The sequence below is a fragment of the Podarcis gaigeae genome, assembly GCF_964106915.1.
Source record: "Podarcis gaigeae genome assembly, chromosome: 6".
Taxonomy (NCBI): Eukaryota; Metazoa; Chordata; class Lepidosauria; order Squamata; family Lacertidae; genus Podarcis; species Podarcis gaigeae.
The window spans coordinates 31,194,098-31,216,075 of NC_139682.1; the positions used below are offsets into that span (position 1 = coordinate 31,194,098).

A 21,978-nucleotide genomic window follows, 5' to 3' on the forward strand; every position below is an offset into this window, starting at 1 on the left:
AGAAGGCTATGCTCAGACAAATTTGAAACTAAATGAGAAACTAAAAATGAATTATTTTATAAGTGACACCATTCAGTTGGGTGGCACCCTATATAACTAAATATGCCTATTAAGTGAAAATAGTTAATCTGGTGAATATGCCAAATCAATTCACAACATACCCAAACAAGTTCTCATTTTCTTGTGTTATTTAATTATCCCCTTCTCTCAAAGGCATAAGAGGGCCTGAGCTCCCCTTCTATAATAGTAGTGATCCAATCCTACAGTAGGAAGTTCTTGTTATCACCAAGTGGAAAGCTATGGATTTCTTTAAACATGCAATGAAAAGTACTTTTACTCTCCCAGAATAAGTGCAACTTAAACATGAAACTGTTATTAGGCTTACACTGCAAACACTTGGTACCAACTTCTTTTGATTATCCATGCAATGATTCAAATTAATCCTGTCACATACACGCTTTTGTCCAATTTTATTCCACCTCCATAAACTTGGGATTTTTGCAAAAATTCAAGCCTCCCTGGTTTGGCTTACAAAATCACAGACAGAAGATTCCTTTGATAAACAATGGCTGATCTTGTTAATAAACTAATCATACCCACGCAGGAAACACTTGATACCAATTAAAAAGCATCTTCTAATGGGTATGATTCCTATAATTGATCATTTATTTGAGGTCACATCCATAGAGATTCCCTGTATACAGAGATTCCATTACTTCTAAATCTCCACTGCCTTTGCCACTTTTGTTACGGAGAAAAAGATTTACAAACTCTTGCCAAAGCAATAAAGGCCGAAACTTATTTTGATGGATTATTCAATCCTGGTGCAGAGATTTTTATTCTACTACATAGGAGAACTTCCAGCTTGCAGGGGCATTGGTCTTCGTGATAGAAAAGTAATATTAACAGCGGATTCCCATGCCAATTGCCATAAATGTCCCAAAAGTTCCACCACTCTGCATCATGGTTTTGCCAACACCACCCATCAGTTCTCGCCCTCTCATGCCAAACCTAAAAGAGAAGAAACAATGACAGAGGTGGTTACTTCCCACAATAATCACGGGAAAATATTTTTGTATCTGATTACTGGGAAATGCAATCAACGTAAAAAAACTTCACTAATTTTGAGTGGGTACTTTGGAGTGACCTATACTAGCTCATAGTACCGTATTTTTCCTTCTATAACACGCAGATTTTTTCTTCTAAAAAGGAAGGGGAAATGTCTGTGCGTGTTATAGAGCGAATGTGTGGTCCCTGGAGCCGAAAAATCATGCAAAAATCAAATCGCGGCGCTGCACGCTGCACGGAGAAGCGAAACCTGAAAAGAGGAAGCGGCTGCTTTCCTGCATTCTGCCTCAGGGTCTTACTGCCCACCCGCCTCTGTTTCGTTGCTGTGTTTGCTGAAACGGAACAAAGAGCAGGGAAAGCCCCTCCCCTCCAGGCAAGCTCCGTTGCTGCTGGGGGAGAGGGAGAGAGAGGGGGGAGGGAGAGAGAGAGGAGGAGGGAGGGGGGAGAGAGAGAGAGAGAGAGAGAGAGAGAGAGAGAGAGAGAGAGAGAGATGGCTGGCTTGGGTGGGGGGAAACTTTTGCCTTTCTTTCCTCCCTCCCGTTAAATCCCTCTCCTGCATTCTTAGCCAGCTGCTTCTCTGCACACCCCTCTAATGTCCCTTCTTTGTTTTTCCTTCCCTCCCCACTTAAAATGTGGTTACAAAGCATGGATCCTCAGGATCTTTGCATTGGGTCACCCCAAATTCACCATCAGATCACATAGCATGTCCATGGCTACAGCCTGCACCAAAAAAATCACGCACCCACTGTTGCCTGGGGCTGCAATGGTGCAAAAATGTGGTTAAAAAGCATGGATCCACAGGGATTCTCAGGATCCTTGCATTGGGTCACCCCAAATTCACCATCAGATCACATAGCATGTCCATGGCTACAGCCTGCACCAAAAAAATCACGCACCCACTGTTGCCTGGGGCTGCAATGGTGCAAAAATGTGGTTACAAAGCATGGATCCACAGGGATTCTCAGGATCTTTGCATTGGGTCACCCCAAATTCACCATCAGATCACATAGCATGTCCATGGCTACAGCCTGCCCCCCCAAAATCACGCACCCACTGTTGTCTGGGGCTGCAATGGTGCAAAAATGTGGTTAAAAAGCATGGATCCACAGGAATTCTAAGGATTTTGGCATTGGGTCACCCCAAATTCACCATCAGATCACATAGCATGTCCATGGCTACAGCCTGCCCCCCCAAAATCACGCACCCACTGTTGCCTGGGGCTGCAATGGTGCAAAAATGTGGTTAAAAAGCATGGATCCACAGGAATTCTCAGGATTTTGGCATTGGGTCACCCCAAATTCACCATCAGATCACATAGCATGTCCATGGCTACAGCCTGCCCCCCCCAAATCACATACCCACTGTTGCCTGGGGCTGCAATGGTGCAAAAACGTGGTTACAAACCATGGATCCACATGGATCCTCAGGATCTTTGCATTGGGTCAGCCCAAATTCACCATCAGAGCACATAGCATGTCCATGGCTACAGCCTGCCCCCCAAAAATCACGCACCCACTGTTGCCTGGGGCTGCAATGGTGCAAAAACGTGGTTACAAACCATGGATGCACAGGAATTCTCAGGATTTTGGCATTGGGTCACCCCAAATTCACCATCAGATCACATAGCATGTCCATGGCTACAGCCTGCCCCCCCCCCAAATCACATACCCACTGTTGCCTGGGGCTGCAATGGTGCAAAAACGTGGTTACAAACCATGGATCCACATGGATCCTCAGGATCTTTGCATTGGGTCAGCCCAAATTCACCATCAGAGCACATAGCATGTCCATGGCTACAGCCTGCCCCCCAAAAATCACGCACCCACTGTTGCCTGGGGCTGCAATGGTGCAGAAACGTGGTTACAAACCATGGATGCACAGGGATTCTCAGGATTTTTGCATTGGGTCAGCCCAAATTCACCATCAGATCACATGTCTGTGGCCACAGCATGAAGCACAAAAATGATACATCCACTGTTTCATTCAGAATGTTTTTTCCCTTGTTTTCCTCCTCTAAAAACGATGTGCGTGTTATGGTCAGGTGCGTGTTATAGAGCGAAAAATACGGTAAGCACTGGGTGGTCTGCCAGCCAGTGCAACTGAACAAACAGAAGCACTTCCCATAAACTAAACTCTAATTCAAAGAGAAGAGGTTAATGATAGGTCATTTGAAAACACACATCTTTTAAGATTTAGTATTAATCCCAAACCCCATCCTTTACTTTGCTAGTACATATACACCAACACAGTTTAAGAGTACAAAGTTTTAGTCCTAATTATTCTCCAGCTGAAGTAATTTCTACTATAGATTTTATGTAAAGCTTTATACTCATGAATGTGTCTTGCTCTCAGAAATGTACAGGATTGCAGTCATGGTCTGTTATCTGGCAACAATCCGCAGAATAGATGGGGAAGTAAGCATAAAAGATTGTTAAGTACAGGTGGTGGCCATCTGGGGCACGTCCAATTAACATGCAATTGCTGACACACGGGTCCTTATGGACTTGGAAGAGTGCAGACCATGGCCGTAATGAGGGCGGGACACACTTATATCTGCATCTCTGACTCATGCTGGGCTGGAAACTGAATCCCTGCTCAAAATGGTTACCCCTTGTGATATGATCATATTGCATTATTTTGCTCTGTTCCTAAGCCAGGAAAGGTAACGAAGAAGATTCTTCTTAGGATTTATGTTGCATCCAACTACATTCCAACATACCTGAGACAAGAAAATGTGCCGAACAGTGCACCTGCTGCCATACCAACAGCAAAGCCCATCATGAAGCCCATTTTCACTCTGTCAAAGCAACTGGGTTGGGATTGGCCATATGGCCCCACTGTCACAGGCATCTAAAAATATAAAAAAATACTTAAAGAATATCTATCGCTTCCATGCAGAAGATAATCCACATCACCAGTGTGGATGGACCACTCCAAATATGAAAGTGTGATCAATGTACATGACTATTATGAATAACAAAGGTGAAAAAGAAGTCCCTGCACCAAGAAATTTTCAACAGTAGCACCATAAGAATTCATAATTTGATTTGCTTCATCCAAAATAAAACTTGCTACAATGTCTCTTTTTATGGAAGTTGTAGTTATGGGGGAATATGGTTCTATTTAGACCACAAAGATTTTCTCAAAATGCCCCAGGGAGGCAGATGAGTTAAACATGCAGTAGTCACTACCTGTGTGGAGATACGGTAATTAGTTTCCTGCACTAAACCTAGTACTGTATTATTCTGTCACATTTTCTTTGGGATTGCCAATCAACTGTGTGATAGAAATGTACAAATGATGAATGAGAGTCAGTTAAGGACTAGGCTGAAAAGCACTTTGAACTCAACATTATTAATTTTTTTAAAAAAGTTTTAATTTCATTTTGCAAAATTTAACTGTTACAAATCAACTTCATTGAATGAACAGCAACTTAGAAATGAACTATAAACTTTGAGATTTTAAGCTGTTTCCATTTACTACCCTGTCTGGTCTCTTAAGAAATACTTAGACAAAGTTCTACTTTGCAACTGTTTAAATTATTAAATGTTTAAATTAAGGAGCAATACTTTCCCACTATATAACACTTGTAGTAGTTTAGCAAGCAGAAGTTCAAACACACAAGTTGCCAAACAATCCCAAACCAAAAGGGCCTGACAACAGGGCAAATATATTGTTAACATTAGCTTGAAGGATCTATATCGCCACTGAATCTTCCAGGGAGTTCAGCTGCCTTAGCCATTATTTGTAATGTGGTGCAATCTAGACCTTGAACTCGCAGACGCTTACGTAATGCTTTTTATATTTAAAAAACAACACACCAAAAAGCCAGCAGCATAGCCATTCTAATTTAACGATTAAAATCCCTATATCCTTGCTTATCTCTTGTGCGAGTATCAGCAATTTCCTCCAATATGGAGAAACGGAGCAGTTTCTGGAAACACTGCCGCTTTTAAAGGGATAGAGACGAAAAGAGGAATAATTCACAAAAGACTGACAGATCTTTGTTGGGGATGTGCGGGGGAGGGGGCGCAATAAAATGGGCTCCAGAATAACACCCGCGACTTTATCATTTTTAGGTTACGTGACAACGAACACCGAGGTCTTTAAATACCGTGCGTTTAAGGGCGCGCGTTATCTTTCTGTCCCACTTGCTTATTGAGTTTCTCAGTTTCGCTGAAACCACGAAGGCCAACGACGCGGGGAAAGGCTCGGGAGACGAGAACGACGCAAACGGCGGCATCGCTATGGCAACCGAAAGAGACCCCACCCCACCCGGAGACCCAACGTCAGAAAGCCCCCCCTGGACCACCCCGCTCTCTGGGCCCGCCTGCAAACAGCCTTTTCCCTGCTTCTTCCCTCGTCCCCCCTCACCTCGACCACTCCGCGCTTCGTTCCACCCGAGTTTCCCTCAGCGCGGCCTGCGCTTCCGTCGCACTCCGATTACGTCGCAGGAAACGGCTCTCCCGGGGGGAGGCGAAGAGGCGAGCGTCGTTGTTGTGGGTGCCTGTCGGCTGGGCGAAGGACGGGAGGCGGAGGGACGATGATGGCGGTGCGGCCGGCGACATGGCGGGCTCTGAGAGGACTGCTAGCCGGCCAAAGGAGGCGGCTTTCAGGGTCTCCGCAGCAGCAAGGTAACGGCGCTCTGTCCTTTGCAATCCCGCCAGAAGGGCGAGCGAGCCTGGCGGGACGCCCGGCGGATCGCGAGTTTCAGCAGAAGCAGCTGGTAGGCGGCTCCCTTCCGCGGCTGCGATGGCATCTGCCTCCTGGGCAATGTTATGTTTTCCGCTGCTGCGGGCTTGGGAAGCTCGCGCAGGGGAAAAAATCCAAACACGAGTGAGAGCCGCCTGGTCCCTTCTTCCCTAAGGCAGCTTGCTCAGTATTTCATTTTTTTTCCTGTTGAGGGCTTAGTCTCTGAAGTGGGTTTGCTGTCATCTGGAAACAACCTTGGCTGAATGTGAAAGTAGTAAAGGATCGGGGCCGTAGAGCCGCAAGATCCGACGGGGTAGAGCCGCCGCAGCGACGCTACTACTAGCCCCATGGCACGATGCGAAGAGCTCAAGCGCAGAAAGAGAACGTGTAAATAAATAGCTACGCCTCCCGGTGTTGTGGTGGTCCGTCCAACTTTCTCTCCCGTCAGCTGCAGCAAACGGCATTGCGATTGAGTCCTACTGTCGCAGCCCAAGGGATCGTTGAGATGACGGGGGTGGGATTACAGCCCTTTGAAAGTTACAGGCCCAACCTTGGGTTTGCAAAAGTGGCGTAGTTAGTAATGTTGGAAGGGCAGGAACTCATCGCGACAGCTCACATGGTTACATTCCTAAGAACAGTTAAAGGGTGGGGAGTAGGCTTCTTTGTTGATCAGCAATGCATTGCATAATGCCCATTTTTAGAATGGGAGAGACTTGGGTTCACATCTTCAATCAGCCATGAAGTTCACTGGGTGACCTTGGGCCAGTTAAAGTCTGAGCCTAGCCTACCTAATAAAAGTATTATGTGCCAGACCAGATCCAACTTCCAAGCTTGCAGTGCTGGCAAATACTGCCCAGTCAGATGCCATTGCTCCAGGTATGAATAACTACTGAAGCTCCCATGTTCCTGCTCCGCTGCATCACTGGTTGGAAACCTTTTCTCAGCAATCCTAAGAGGAACCAAACATTCTGAATCTGAAAATGTTTTATATGTTACATATAGCTAAGCTATGGAGATAATTTTGCTCTTTGAACACTTCACTATTGTGTGAGCTCAGTTCAATTGATTTCTGCTGGTGGTTCAGTTTCAAACTTTTAAAATGCTACTTTCTGGTTGAAATGCTTTGTTATAGCTGCCTGAACAATATAGTCCTGTGTATCAGCTTCTGAAGCTGAACTTAAAGTGGAAGTACTTTTGAAAAATATGTTTTAACCACCTGTCTGAATTGCTTGTGCATTAATTAATCTTCATATTATACTACATACTGGAATAAGTCCTCCACCCCATAGTAGAAGTGATATCTTCTGCAAATTTGCATTTGTCACTCATATAGTTGTCTTTCCCTAGGCATAAGCAGTGCTGATGAAACTTCTCTTCGACCATTGTACATGGATGTCCAAGCAACTACTCCTCTGGTTTGTGAACTAAGTACTGTACTCTTTTGAGGAGCATTTGTTTAAACAAACACATTGTTTACAGAGTAGTCCTGCACTATTTACTCAGAGGTAAATCCTACTATGTTCAGTGGGGGCTTACTGCTAGGTAAGTGCATAGGATCACAGCCCAAGTTTCCTGTCTACCCTGAGATGTTTGATAGGTGAGAGAATAATACAATGTGATATCTGACTAAGATGTACTCAGGCTAGAACTGTAGAAATGATAATTCCTAGAGTCTGACTGAGTCAGATACTTCTCATTGGATCTAGTAGTAAGAGAACATGGCTGAACATTTACAGCCTGTTCTTAATCACATTTTAATCCTATTTGAAATAAAGACTGCTGCCATACTGGCCGTACTGTCTTGTGTACACAAACAGAAAGAAGACTGTAGCCTTAATAACAGGTCTGGGTGTGTTCCAAGCATCTGGGTGTGTAGGGGAAAACTCTTCGATACAGATTTTTTTTTTAATGATGAAATGAAATAGAATAACTAATAATATTTTGTTCTAGGACCCTAGGGTTTTGGATACCATGCTTCCCTATCTTGTGCATTTTTATGGTAACCCACACTCAAGAACTCATGCTTATGGTTGGGAGAGTGAATCTGCTATGGAAAAAGCTAGACAGGTGAGATTTCTGCATTTTTCTTATAATTTGTTTATGAACTGCTTATCAGTCAAAGCTCATGGCAGTGTATGTATGGGAATTTCATCCAGAAGACAAATTGTATCGAGGAGTTAGTGATCTGACATGGTTACCCTTCCTGCCTCTGTTCCTTCCCCCTCCCTCGCTGTTGTTAATTTTTTTGCTGGTGTGAAAACAGTATTTAATGTCCTGAGAACGAGAAGGTGACCCCCCCCCCACAGCTGCCTTAATCAGTTGTGGAGGATAATGCCAGGTACCTTCTTTGCTATTGGACATTGTTTTGAGAAAGTGAGACATTGGGAGGGAGGGAGGGGGCAGCTAATGGATTATCTGCAGGTAGCCAGTCTAGGAAGGCACAAGGCTATCTATAAAATCAGGTGGTTTGGGCAGAGTTTCTTTGAAGCTCATGCACAGACTGATTGCCTGCAGGGCCGTGCAAACTGAGACTACCTGAGGGAGTCGCTTTGCCACTTCTTGTGGGCTTCCAAGTAGCAGATTGGAGTGCTTGCTTTGTATACATTGCTTGCTGTTTTAGAATAAAATCTTTAATCTTCTCACTCACCTGTGTATTTTGTATTGCTGCTGAATCTTATTTTAAAAGAATCACCTTGCCTTTGGCAAGACAGTATACAAAATAAAGAAAAGCAAGATACAAACATAAAACAGTTAAAACATTAAACCCAATGTAAAACCAACATGAACAATAGCCAGTAGTGCTATACTGAAAAAGCCTGGCATTCAGTGCCAGTTGCAGCTTCCAGACAAACCTCAAGGGCAGCTTCACGTAGAGCACATTCTAGTAATTCAACCTTGAGGGGATAAATATATGGACCACTGTGGCCAAGCTATCCTTGTGCAGCCAAAACTGATAGAAAGCTGAAAGAAGGTGCTCTGAGCCCAAGACTACTTGGGCCTATAGTGACAAAGTTGGAGTCAGCAGTACACCTAAGCTACATACCTGATTGTTCAGGAAGAATGCAGTCCAACCCAGAATAGGCAACTGAGCTGCCTTCTGGACTTGGGTACCATTTACCCACAGAGCTTCCATCTTGCCAGGATTCATTTTCAGTTTATTGGCTATCATCCATCCCACAATTTCATCCAAGCATGTTTAATATTTGCATAGCCTCATCTGATTTAGATTTCAGAGAGAAATAGATAGAGCAGGGTGTCATCAGCATACTGGTAACACCTTAGTCCAAATCTCCTAACAACGACACCTAACAGCTTCATACAGATGTTATACAGCCCTGGGTTCAGGACGGTTTCCTGTGGCACCCCATAGCACACTTCGCGGGGGGCCAACAAAACTCCCATGCGGTGCTACTCTTTGAAATCAGCCCTGGAGATAGGAGCAAAACCACTGCAACACAGTACCTCCAACACTCATCCCAGGAGATTACTATTTTTAATGGCATCAAAAGCCTCTGGGAGATCAAGTAATAGTAACAGGGTCACACTCCCCTGTCCCTTTTTTGATAAAGACAACCCATCAGCAACCGAGGCAATTCAGCCATGAAATCAGACCTGAATCAAGATTGCAGTGGGTTAGTGGGTTAAGGTAATCTGTCCTCCAAGAATGCCTGTATATGTGCTGCTGCTACCTTCCCTCTAAAAGAGGCTACTAGTGACCAGGCAGTAGGTGGCAAATGCTACTGGACCAAGTTTTGTTTTGTTTTTAATATAAAGAAGTGGCTGCACCACCACCTGTGGGCATAAAACTGCAATTTAATTCTAAATCTGCCTTTGCTGACTTATGAAGCAGTTGGGTTTTGAAAGATGCTACAAAAATTGTCTGGTGAATGTGGTTTTCTGCCTCAAAGTAGTAACATTATATTATTGTGTTCTGTCTTTTTTTAAACAGCAAGTTGCATCGTTAATAGGAGCAGATCCTAGAGAAATTATTTTTACCAGTGGGGCAACAGAATCAAACAACATAGCAATTAAGGTAAATGAGTATATTGTAATGCCAAGTGATGGTGATGTAAAAGCAATTCACAGTAGTCTGGATGTTCAAATATTACTGTCCTGTCTTGTGTTATAATTAAGGCAGAAGCTTAATACAATTGCAGCAACTAACAGTGCAATCCTGTGTATATTTTTTGGCTTTACCTGAGAATAAATAAAAGTATTGGCAAGTCTTAAAAAGTGCTAAACCTATTACCTTGTGTGCAGTTTTTTTAAAGTCTGTGGAAGTCACAATTCTCTACATAAAGTTATTTGGATAATGTTATTGTTTTTGCATTTGCAGGATGAGCCATGTTAAATCTCTAGAGATACTTTGTTGTTTCAGATATAAATGTATTGTAATTGTAACTTAGTTGAGATTGTATAGCGATATACTGTAAGTTCCTAAAACAACTTGGTGTAAACTTAACCAGGTTCACAGCACACTCCTATGCACGTCTACTCAAAAGTAAGTCCTACTGAATTCCGTGGGACTTCTTTGGGTAAGTGTGCATAAGAGCCTCAGGCTGTGGTCTTGAACTCACTTATTAGAAGGTAAGCCCTATTGAACACAGTGGGACTTCCTTCTGTGCAGACGTGCATGTAAGATGGTACTGGTAGTTGAATTAAACTTCTGCCTTCCTTAAAGTAGATTGCACTAATGTTTCTTGATGTTAAGAGGCCTATTGTATAACCAAACCTAATTCTGCCTGCTTTGTACTTAAAACAGTTATGCAAAGAGAGAGTTGCATTATCAAAACTAACCGACAGGTCTCTTTTCAAGATTCTTCTCTGCACTGCAGTTTGTAAGGTTTCTGTGGCTACAGTTTTGCTTTGTAGCTATTTCCCATAATTGCACTGAGGAAAAATGTTGTAAAAATATGTAAAAAATGAAAATATGTAAAAATGAAACCATGACACTTACTTAAAAAACTGAAAAAATTCCTTCCAGTAGCACCTTAAAGACCAACTAAGTCAGTTCTTGGTATGAGCTTTCGTGTGCATGCACACTTCTTCAGATACAGCTAAAGTTGAAAATTGCCAAGGTTACTTGAATACAGTGGTACCTCGCAAGACGAAATTAATTCGTTCCGCAAGTTTTTTCTTCTTGCGAGTTTTTCGTCTTGCGAAGCACGGTTTCCCATAGGAATGCATTGAAAATCAATCAATGTGTTCCTATGGAAACCGCCTTCAGACCAGGTCCGGGGACAGTCTGTCCCCCGACCTCTTCTGAAGGCTGGGGGGGGGGGGACAAGGGCTTTTTCCCCACCCCCAGCATTTTAAAAAACCCCGGGACAGCAGAGGACTTCTCCGCTGTCCGGGGCGATCTTAAAATGCTGGCGGGCGGCAGCGAAGCCTTCGCTGCCGCCCGCCAGCATTTTAAAAAACCCCGGGACCTCTTCTGAAGGCCGGCGGGGGGCAAAAGTCTTTGCTCCCCTCGGCTGCCTTCAAAAGCCGTCCGGGATAGCGGGAAGCGCTTCCCTGCTATCCCGGACTGCTTTTAAAATGCTGGCGGTGGGGAGCAAAGCCTTTCGGCCCCCGCCGGCCTTCCTGGACCTCTTCTGAAGGCCGGAGGGGGGGGAAAAGGCTTTGCTCCCCACCGCCAGCATTTAAAAGAGGTCCCCGGAGATTTCCCTATGGGCTTTCTTCTTGCGAAGCAAGCCCATAGGGAAATTCGTCTTGCGAAGCAACTCGCAAACGGAAAACCCTTTCGTCTTGCGGGTTTTCCGTCTTGCAAGGCATTCATCTTGCGGGGCACCACTGTAGTTTTTCATATGCAATCCTTTGCATATTTACTAACAAGTAAATCTCATTGTGTTCAGTGGGGCTTACTCCCATGTAAGTGTGTACCATTTTGGGCTGCAATCCTATGCACACCTTTGGGAGTAAACCCCCCTGCACTTGGTGGGACCTAGTTCTGAGTAAATGTGCCTAGGATTTGTTGTCTATTGCCTGAAGCCTCAAGGTAACTGGGCGTTTTACATTTTTTTACTTGATACTTATAGAAACTATGGATTTCCAGCAGTTTTGATCTAATCCCCCCCCCCCCCCGTTTTATCTGTGTAAAGGGTGTTGGAAGATTCTATAAATCCAGAAAGAAACATATAATTACAACACAAACAGAACACAAGTGTGTGCTGGATTCATGCCGTGCCCTAGAAGCTGAGGGATTTCAAGTCACATACTTGCCTGTACAGAAAAATGGGATTATAGATTTAAAGGTAAATCACTTGTTTCCAAGTTTGTATTCATGTGATTGCAGCTTCTCCCCTTTTCAGTCCTTTGCAATGGAATGTTAACAAAAATGCAGTCTTCCACTTAGAATATGGATGCTACAGAGAGCTGTCTAAGTAAAAACTGGTGAAATGTTTGTTGGGTTGCAGTGACAAAAGGGTGAGGTTTACTGCTTATCTAGTATATTGTACAAAATTGGATCAGTTTAGCAGGTGCATTCAAAGAAAGGACACTATATCTCTAACTATTTAGAGTGCACATCTTAGCACAGGGAGTATGCCCTATTGATTATAATGGTGCTTATATGTTAAAAGTGCAGTGCTAATGCATTTGCAGTGCTAATGCAGTTCGAATTAATTCTCTTCTATGATTTCCACCAGGATCTAAAAAATGCAATCCAACCAGACACAGGATTGGTTTCAGTAATGACTGTGAATAATGAAATAGGAGTGGTACAGCCAGTTAAGGACATTGGTAAGTTGACAGTTTGGGTGGAATTGATTTTATGAAAGATTGTAAGATGCTTTATGGAAGAAGTTCCTCAAAAAACTGGTTATGAAATTTGAAATAAATACTAAATCAATCAAACAAACAAATGTCATATCTTGAGCTAAAATGCCAAATACTTATAAAGCTCGACAATGAAGCACACACTGTTGAAGCATAGAATAGCTACATAATTGTGGTGACTTAGAAACAAATCACTGGCTCACAATCAATATCTGACAGCTTTTCTATGTCTGTCAATAATTTGTGAAGGTCAAAATAGATGTTACATGTGAGATCTGTGACCAGATTTCCAAACCTTTTAAAAAAAGAACTTCAAGGTTGTTGTTTATGTGTCTACTCTTGGAGCAGGACCGTGGAGGATTCCCCCCCCCCTTTTTTTATTTTGAGCCATTTCACTCCCATCTAAATGCCCACCTCCCAGCAGTTGAAAGCTAACAGTACAGTGAAACACAGACATCATTTGTATTATATCTGTTCCCAGATTTATTTTGTGATGACCTCTGGGTTTTAGCAATATATTTGAATTGATTGATAAAATCAGTATGTTTAAAATCTTTCAACATTTTCATAAAATATAAATAATATTTCATTCTGAACCATGTTGTTTTTGCATTGTAGGTCAGATCTGCAGTTCCCATAAAATTTTCTTTCATACAGATGCTGCACAGGCAGTTGGGAAAATTCCTCTAAATGTCAATGATATGAAAATTGATTTAATGAGCATCAGTGGCCATAAAATCTATGGTCCCAAAGGTATTGATATTTCTTATTATTAGATACTACTTCCTTTTTACTAATAAAGGTGGCCAGGTTTATTTGATTTGGTAGTCAAATAAACATTTGGAGAAATTGCTAACCCTTGTCAAGGCACCATGAAAAACAGAGGCCTTAGTACAGGGCTGGAGAACCTGTGGCCTTCCAGATGTTGCTGGCCTACAGCTCTAATCAGCCCTAGCAATTATAGCCAGTGATCAAGGATGATGTAGTCCAGAAATATATGGAGGGCCACAGGCTCCCTATCCCTGCAATAGTATTTAAGGAGGAAACAAGAATAGCAGAGGAAAGCCTGCAACAGTCTTGCAGGGATGGGCGCTTCATTCAAAATAGCTTTCTTCGAAATAAGTACTTCCAGTGTGGTGTAGTGGTTAAGAGCGGTAGATTTGTAATCTGGTGAACTGGGTTCACTTCCCTGCTCCTCCACATGCAGCTGCTGGGTGACCTTGGGCTAGTCACACTTCTTTCAAGTCTCTCAGCCCTACTCACCTCACAGAGTGTTTGTTGTGGGGGAGGAAGGGAAAGGAGAATGTTAGCCACTTTGAGACTCCTTCGGGTAGTGATAAAGCGGGATATCAAATCCAAACTCCTCCTTTTCTTCCATATGAGCACTTTGAACACAACTGGGTTCCTAAACACTAGTCTGCTATCCAAGATGTGGAGACAGCTATATGTGGAACAAGCTACATCTACAAATGGATTAAGCTATGCCTGACCACATACCTTACACTATACAGATCTATATGCAGCAGCCTCCATGCAAACTACTGCACAGGGCACTAAGGGCACAGTCTATAATAGACTGTGTGTATGGATGTGGCAGTATGCATGACTTTCTGCCAGAATATTAGATTAGGATGCCAGACAGTTATTTTTCATTTTCTGGAGTTAAATAATGACAAAGGAAGATCCTGCTGAAGAACACCTCAAGGATTTTGATAAATTTTAGGAGAAGATACTTATTTTATAGAAATTAGCAAACGAGGATTCTTCCAATTAGAAATGTAAATTGAATATCTGAAGATGAGATCCAACAAAATGTGAATGGTTCTGTTCATGTAACAGGGCTTCTTCTTCCTCTGCCCCCCACTGCAGGTCCCTATAGTGATCCCAAAAAAATATTCTCCAGAGGGTTGGATACCTTCTGGAGTAGATTTTGGGGGTGCATAGGGGGCTGCAAGCTCAAATGAGAAACTGGAAGTTCTGTTGTGCAACCAGATTCCCATTGCACAAGTGGCGGAACATCACTGGATGTTGCCCTGAATGTTTAAAATGCATCTCTTGTGACGAAGAATCTTGATTAAAAGTTCCTGAAGGATTTTTTCTAAATGTTTCTAAATATGCTAGGAGACATACAGTATGGAAAGTCTACCTGTGTACTCAACAGAAGTAACTTCTTGTTTCTAAGGGGTTGGTGCAATTTATGTTCGGCGGCGACCAAGAGTAAGACTGGAACCTATACAAAGTGGGGGAGGCCAGGAGCGAGGATTACGTTCTGGGACTGTGCCAACTCCTTTAGCAGTTGGTCTTGGAGCAGCTTGCGAATTGGCACAACAAGAGATGGAGGTATAAAGAGCAGTTCTAGTTGTGTAACTTTTCTTGATCCATTTATTTTACTATGTTCTTTGAAGCCTTGTTGATGGTTGAAAGTCTGCAACACATTCCTTTAACAATAATGATTAGGGTTTAATATGATGCCCTTCTCTGTACTGTATAGAACTAATCGTGCTCCATAATTCAGCCTTTATTTTCCTATAATATGTAAAAGCAGTTATATAAGCAAACTTGGCCTTCTTGGCAGAACAATTTTCTGAGATGGTTTTGAGTATTTCTGAGATATTTTAGTAGTGCTATGTTCATTCATTAAGTAGTTCTCTGTGCCATATTTCTTACAAACTCTAACCTTACAGTTAGAACCTTTCTGGTCTCTGTCTTGCTGTTGGTAAGAGAAGGCAAGCAGTTTCTAGAACAACTAGTGTTTATTGATTATAATAATTGTACAGAGATGTGCCTCTATTTCAAGGGCATCTCTCTTTCTTCTCGAGCATAGAATTTTCAAACAATTATGGAGGCAATTTCTTACAGAATTTTCCTACTACATATTTCTGAATTTTACAGCAGCAATTGTGGGATAGTAGAGCAAACTCAGGGGGTGGAATCCAATGTTGTGCAAGCAGACTTCTGTTCACATAATGAATCTATCCTTTCTTTCTTTCCTCCATCCCCCCATGTACCCTGAAAATGTGGGGCATATTTGGGAGTATTAGAGCATGGAAGGGAGAGGAGAGGTAGGTGAAGTCCCATTGTGCAGATGGAAGCCTATTCCACTTGCACATAGCCAGCATCAGCTTGATAACTGTAACTCTCATATTTAACTTGGGGCTGAATTTTGCTATGGTTATTATTTGTGTGAGAAATTGCTCTGACAAATATTGTGTTATTTTGCCTTGTCTTTTTGGTTAACAGGCCAGATTTGACTGATAGAACATTTTTAGTACATCAATCAAGGCTCATCTGCATGTTTGTAGAATAGCTAATAAGTTCTCTTGTTTCTTTTTCAGTATGACCATAAGCGAATTAGTTTATTAGCTGGCAGATTAGTTACAAACATAATGTCTGAAATTCCTGATGTAGTAATGAACGGCGATCCAGTTCATCGTTATCCAGGTATTATTAGCAGAATGTTGAGTTCCTCTTTACTTCAGAAATTGCCTTTGGCCATTTAGGGTTTCTTTTTAAAATGAATATAGCATTGGAAATTTTAAAACAGATTTAAGTGTTAATCTGGTACAGCAGTATTGTTTTAGAATTGAAAGCAATCTTGTGCTCATCAGGTACTAGCCCAGAAACTCAACAAATAGCTTGAATATTGCAAAATTCTCATCCTCTGTTATACAATGTTCTATATATTCATGACTAGATGAAAACTGAGATAATATTATAACAGCATCAGTGCTAAAGCTTTGATTGACTCTAAATAGTTTCACTGTTGCTCTGTTAAGCATATGAAGTCAACATGAAATTAAGTAGATTGTAGTCACTGAAACACGACGTTTAAACTAATTCAGATATGTCTTCTGCTTCTGTACTGACCTTAAATCACTGCATAAATCAATCCCAGTGAATAGCAGGTTATGCACAAGCTTTTTTTATTGTTTTACATCTTAGTTCTGACTTGTATGTTTTAGGCAGAGCACTAGGATAAATCACTGTGTTAAAGACTGAATGAAGAATTCTGTAATGGTCCAAAGAGCTGCTCAATATTTTCTTCCACTTCATTGTCTTCTGCATAGTTAGCCAGTTTTAGGTTGTTTAGGAATAAAAATTATGGGTGTGCTGGTGAGACAGTTGTTCTGCATGCATTTCTGGAATTAGCATTTAGCTCTCTAGTGATCAGAGCTGTGGTGACATTCACATTCAAAGGAAATGAAAAAGAAACATTCCATAAAGGGAAAATAGACTCAGATTATTTAAGAGCAGGGTCTTGAGTTCAACCCCCATGTTGGGCTAAAAATTCCTGCATTGCAGGGGGTTGGGCTAGATTACCCTTGTAGTCCCTTCGTATACTATCATTCTGTGATTCTGCAAAAACCCTGTTGTCTAAAGTGCAATCTTAAAAGAAGCTGACACTGCTTTGTTAACTTTGCAGGCTGCATTAACTTATCCTTTGCATATGTGGAAGGAGAAAGCCTGCTGATGGCACTTAAAGATGTGGCTCTGTCTTCTGGAAGGTAATATTGTTGGTGTAAATTGGAAAGAATGGGTGAAATTGCACTAAGCACTTGGACCGTGTCTTGAGCCAACATGGTGTAGTGGTTAAGAGCAGTGGACTCGTAATCTGGTGAACCGGGTTTGATTCCCTGCTCCTCCACATGCAGTTGCTGGATGACCTTGGGCTAGTCACACTTCTCTGAAGTCTCTCAGCCTCACACACCTCATAGAGTGTTGTGAGGGAGGAAGGGAAAGGCGATTGTTAGCCACTTTGAGACTCCTTAAAGGGAGTGAAAGGCAGGATATCAAGTCCAAACACCTCCTCTTCTTCTTCTTCTTCTTCTTCTTCTTCTTCTTCTTCTTCAGCAGGCCATCCCTCATTTCTGGATTCTGTTTAGAGAAAGACTCAGCTACACGGGGTGGTTAGAAACAGTTGAAGGCTAAATACTTAAAACATGACTCATGCATCCTCCCCTTTTCTAAGGAATGTGTGTACATGCAGAGGCAGGTATAATGCCAAGGTTGAATTCAGCAACATTGGCATCAATGTGATGTATTTGCCAAGTGTGAGGTTTTATCATCTTGGTGAATGTTACATGCTATATGTTTCGGTTCCGTATAGTATGGTGAGCTAGCATGGTAAGGGCAAGTGATCACTACAAGGTTTGTTTCTGGGACTAGAGAACTCTATTATACTAGATTAGTTCATGATGTACCAGCATCTCTTAAAGTTAATGTAGCTAGTGTATTTATGCTTGTCTTGTGCCATGAGACAATAGACACTACATACTTTGAACTGAACTGAAATGGATTGGGGAACTGTGAAAAAGACTGACTACTAAAAAGCAGGAAAACTCTGATGTTGTGCTAGAAGACTCTGCTGGAGCTGTGCATACTCTGCTGATGACACTGGTCAAAGTGTGTTGTAGTATTAACAACAGATGGTGGACCCAGGTATAACAGGTTATGGGCCAACTGACTTCTATAAGTCTTACATATGTGAGAGAGAAGAGAGAGCCTGGAATATGGTCTAAGGACACATTATGCGGTCTATTGTTAAAGCTATGCAAGTCTTAGTCTGGTCAGTGTGCAGATGAGAGATTGCCTGGAACTCCCATGCCAGATATTTAAAGGAGTGCAGAATAAAAGTGGCCTTTTCCACTTCAAGTCACTAGAATTAATGATCTAGAACAAATCTATAAGCCATCTAATCCAGAATCTTTCTTTATTCTGACCAGGGCTGATTTACTTCCATTTATAAGGAGTGTCCTATTAGCATTTCTGACTCCTTTCAAATATTTCTGATTCCTTTTAACATTCAATTGGCAAATGTCAAATTACATAATTTAACCAAGCTTTATTAGTTATAACTGGATCTACTAGATGGTTAATTCCTGCTGCTAATATCTTTTTGTCCTTTCCTTCCAGTATTTTAGTCCCCCTAAGTTATAAGAAGATCTTTGGGCATTCTTATTTTCCTGATCACATAACACACTTTTTAATATATTACCCACTCTGTCTGATCTTTCCCCCTACCTCACACTTCTTTTTCTAACATCAATCTGTTGCTGTACTCTGCCTTATTTTCTGCTTCTGCAGTTGAAATGCCTTACCTTCTATTAATTATGCAATTACACACCCTTCTCTTGCATAATTAGTCTTCTTGGTTTGTTTCTGTAGTCAGTAAATCTTTAGGGGGCAGCGATAGAGTTATAATAAGAGCATAATACTCTAGAGCTGTCTGCTATTTTGGTTTCTATACCAGTTCTGTGTAAGGACAAAATGCCAACATATTGTTTTTTCTCATTAGTGCTTGCACATCTGCGTCTCTGGAACCATCATATGTGTTGCGTGCAATTGGAACTGATGAAGACTTGGCTCACTCATCCATAAGGCAAGGCTTATAGTTCTAAGTTCTAAATTAAGCATAGGCAAACTCGGTCCTCCAGATGTTTTGGGACTACAACTCCCATCATCACTGACCACTGGCCCTGTTAGCTAGGGATGATGGGAGTTGTAGTCTGAAAACATCTGGAGGGCCAACTTTGCCTATGCCGGTTCTAGGCAGTCACATTCAATTATATTACATCCATCGAGAGAAGAATCCCTTTTTATCTTTTTATGTGTGCTATGTTGCATCTGATAAGCTCTTTGCTTTAATTTCAGGTTTGGCATTGGCCGTTTCACTACTGAAGAAGAGGTAGATTATACCGTAAAAAAATGCATACAGCATGTGAAGAGATTAAGGGAGATGAGGTAAAAAAACATAAATCTGAATATTAGACATTGTTAGTCACGGAATCTCAGTGGTTTGAGCAGATCAAGATAGGGGAAGGAATATACTATTTGTTATCTCTGTAGCTGTGGTCCAGCCAGATATTTACAGCAAACTGGCACAATCCTTATAAAGCCCAAATATGCATGCAGTCCCATTATTTAAATCACAGAATCAGGTGGGTCCTAATATATATATTTCTCAGGTGTCAAAGGCCAGGGTAAATACGCATTTAGAAGGGTGGAAATTCATATATAAATCTCTTTATTTCCATTGCTAGTGTCTCAATATACTGTAATACCCATCGTGGGTTCAGGCATTCAACCTTGGTGACATTTTGCCATAACAAAACATCTTAATTGGGTATTTCGGAAGATAGGAGGCATTCTTAGACATAATTACTTTATGTAGTTAGAAAGTGTTCTTTGTGGAACTTCGTTTAAAATAATATTTTGTTCTTATTAATTATTTCCTGAAAGTTCTACTGATGTCAAATTATTTGTATTTCTGACTGTCATTGAATTTTCCTTCTCATTTCACAGCCCACTGTGGGAAATGGTACAGGATGGAGTTGATTTGAAGAGCATTAAATGGACACAACATTAAGCAAGGAAATCACTTGTTATCTTGGACTGCTTGGATATAGATTAAAGTAATATTTTCTCTACATTCCTGAGTAAAACCATGTTGTGCTTGTTTTAAAAATACAAAATCTTTGAGTAATCAGTTACGCTTTCTAAATCTAGAGCCTGAAAACTAAATCTAAGGCGATGTTTGTTCAGGTAAATAACTGTGCTTACAAATCATCAAATACGAATGGACATTAGTTTCCTGGAACCAAAGAAGTTGCAGAACTTTTATTTTGGAGGTTACTTTGGTGCAGCTTGATATGCCAAATCTTCAACTGTCTTATTGTAAAAATAATAAAAAAGTAGTTTGTTTCTACTGTAGGTTTTCCCTAGAATAATTTGCATCTGTTTCAGCAACATCTGTCTTATTGCAAAACTTGTGTTCAAACAGACAGTATGGTCAGAAGTAATCCTCTTACAGAAGGCAGTCTTCCATCTAAAAAGTCCATGTTTTATATTTGAGCAGTGGCATTTGCTACATAGCAATGAATTCAACTGTGCCTAAGGTTTACTAGCTCCCAAATGCAGATCACATTCACTTTTTCACAAATTCGCCTTTTCCTTACCTTTTCCCTTGATTTGTTTTCACAATTTTTTTCTCCTGCTTTCCAGAATAATTTTTTCTGAGCTATTTATTGATTTATTTTTGAGTGACAATGGAAGATTTCAATATAATGTTTTTCCTGTAGAGCAACATATTTTGGTTTTTGCTGATAAGAAGCTATGGTCTTGAGAATGAGATTGTGTCTGTCTAGAAATATCCCAGTTATACAAATATCCCAGGTTGATAATCACTTTAAAAAATAAAACAATGTCATTGCCTTTCACTTCAGGGTGCCTGACAGTGCTAGATTAAGTTAAACTGGTGAGGCTAGTATTTTTGGTACTCAGAAATGTGTGCCCTCATTTGTATCAGATTTTTTTTTTTTACTGGTATTACTTTTTCTAGTAGTAGAAAGAAAACACCTATTTAAGGGAAGTTTTTAGGTTTTTTTTACTGCTTTCTGAAATAAATGCAGGAAGGAAATTTAACTGTCTATAATAAATGAACGCTTGTCTTATGCAGCTTTGTGTGCACACCATTTTGAAGGAAATGGCTGCTGACCCTAGGCAATGGACTGTTAGCACTCAATCAATGAAGTATCACTTGCCTTAACTACGAGTCCTATACACACAACGCATATACTCCCATTGAAATTGTATCAGCTTCCTTGAGATAATGTTTATTGCAAACCTGTTCTGGCAAAACTGCTTCATGTAGGAGAGTTCTTTATTTGCAAAATCGTTACAGAAGTTTTCAAAAGCATGGTTTAAAACGGAAGAAGCATTGATACTACAATGATGACAGTTTTATTACCATATCACAAAATTAAATTTAATTTTGTGGGCAAGCCATTAAATCCCCCCCCCCCAGGTAATTAAAAATAAAACAGCTTTGGAACACTTCTTACACTGTACACTGTTTCTTACACTATACACATAGACTTTTTCAGACATTTATTTTTGTTGTTTTAGAGGAATTCTGTGCAATATAAGTACAGTGAAAGAGAAAGGACATATTACAGACAGACAGAGAAAAGATAATGTGTTAAAAACAAAATACTGAGTTAAAATTGGCACAAAAATGCTTTTCTATGTTTAACTTAGTAATGTGGCACTCATCTATTAATAAAGAGATAAAAGCAGCTTTTACTTGTTTGAGGTGTGAATTCTTGTTCATTGGGATGGAAAATATATACACTGATTTACTGAGCAAGTAGTTCTCTTGAGATGGTAGGAATTTTTGTCTGAATGTGCATCACTTTGCACTTGCGTATATTGCAATATATTTGCTATTGTGCAGAGTTTGGAGATCCTTTTTGAAGATCCTCTCAATTTGTTCTTGCCACTTTGAATAATGTGGTAATGTATTATCAGCAAACATGGCCTCCTCACTGCTCACCCCTAATTCCAGGACATTCATGAACAGGCATCTATCTAGTTCCATGATTTCAGAAATTAACCATCAATAAATAAAAATATTGCTGACTTTGAGATTTGAGGGTGCTCTTC

At 41.0% G+C, this 21,978-nt stretch overlaps 2 protein-coding genes across 5 annotated transcripts; one reads left to right on the forward strand and one right to left on the reverse strand.

Moving 5' to 3' along the window:
* Window positions 1-453: 453 nt before the first annotated feature.
* Window positions 454-5,576, reverse strand: ROMO1 (reactive oxygen species modulator 1; the record flags this gene model as incomplete). 4 transcript variants are annotated; one of them, XM_083746692.1, is made up of 3 exons in its annotated part: window positions 454-1,011; window positions 3,788-3,918; window positions 5,443-5,576. In XM_083746692.1, the coding sequence occupies 2 exons, from the start codon at window positions 3,916-3,918 to the stop codon at window positions 903-905; spliced, it is 240 nt and encodes a 79-aa protein (XP_083602818.1). In that variant the 3' UTR covers window positions 454-902. The 4 variants fall into 4 exon arrangements, with proteins under 4 accessions (XP_083602818.1, XP_083602819.1, XP_083602817.1 ...); XM_083746693.1 differs by having other exon boundaries at window positions 5,381-5,455; XM_083746691.1 differs by lacking the exon at window positions 5,443-5,576 and adding an exon at window positions 5,165-5,311.
* Window positions 5,577-5,578: 2 nt separating this feature from the next.
* Window positions 5,579-21,611, forward strand: NFS1 (NFS1 cysteine desulfurase). Its single transcript, XM_083746607.1, has 13 exons — window positions 5,579-5,702; window positions 7,108-7,175; window positions 7,711-7,827; window positions 9,710-9,793; window positions 11,862-12,014; window positions 12,408-12,501; window positions 13,156-13,290; window positions 14,720-14,877; window positions 15,873-15,978; window positions 16,961-17,042; window positions 18,833-18,916; window positions 19,189-19,278; window positions 19,840-21,611. Exons 1-13 carry the CDS (start codon window positions 5,612-5,614, stop codon window positions 19,901-19,903), a joined length of 1,326 nt encoding a protein of 441 aa, XP_083602733.1. The 5' UTR covers window positions 5,579-5,611; the 3' UTR covers window positions 19,904-21,611.
* The last annotated feature ends 367 nt before the right edge of the window (window positions 21,612-21,978 follow it).

What these genes read in the sequence shown, in the direction of transcription:
- NFS1 (XM_083746607.1), top strand. Translation starts at nt 5,612, where the DNA reads ATGATGGCGGTGCGGCCGGCGACATGGCGGGCTCTGAGAGGACTGCTA. An exon ending in TGGCACAACAAGAGATGGAG is followed by an intron (nt 14,878 to 15,872) that starts GTATAAAGAGCA and finishes TTTCTTTTTCAG; the next exon opens with TATGACCATAAGCGAATTAG. An exon ending in TCCAGTTCATCGTTATCCAG is followed by an intron (nt 15,979 to 16,960) that starts GTATTATTAGCA and finishes TTAACTTTGCAG; the next exon opens with GCTGCATTAACTTATCCTTT.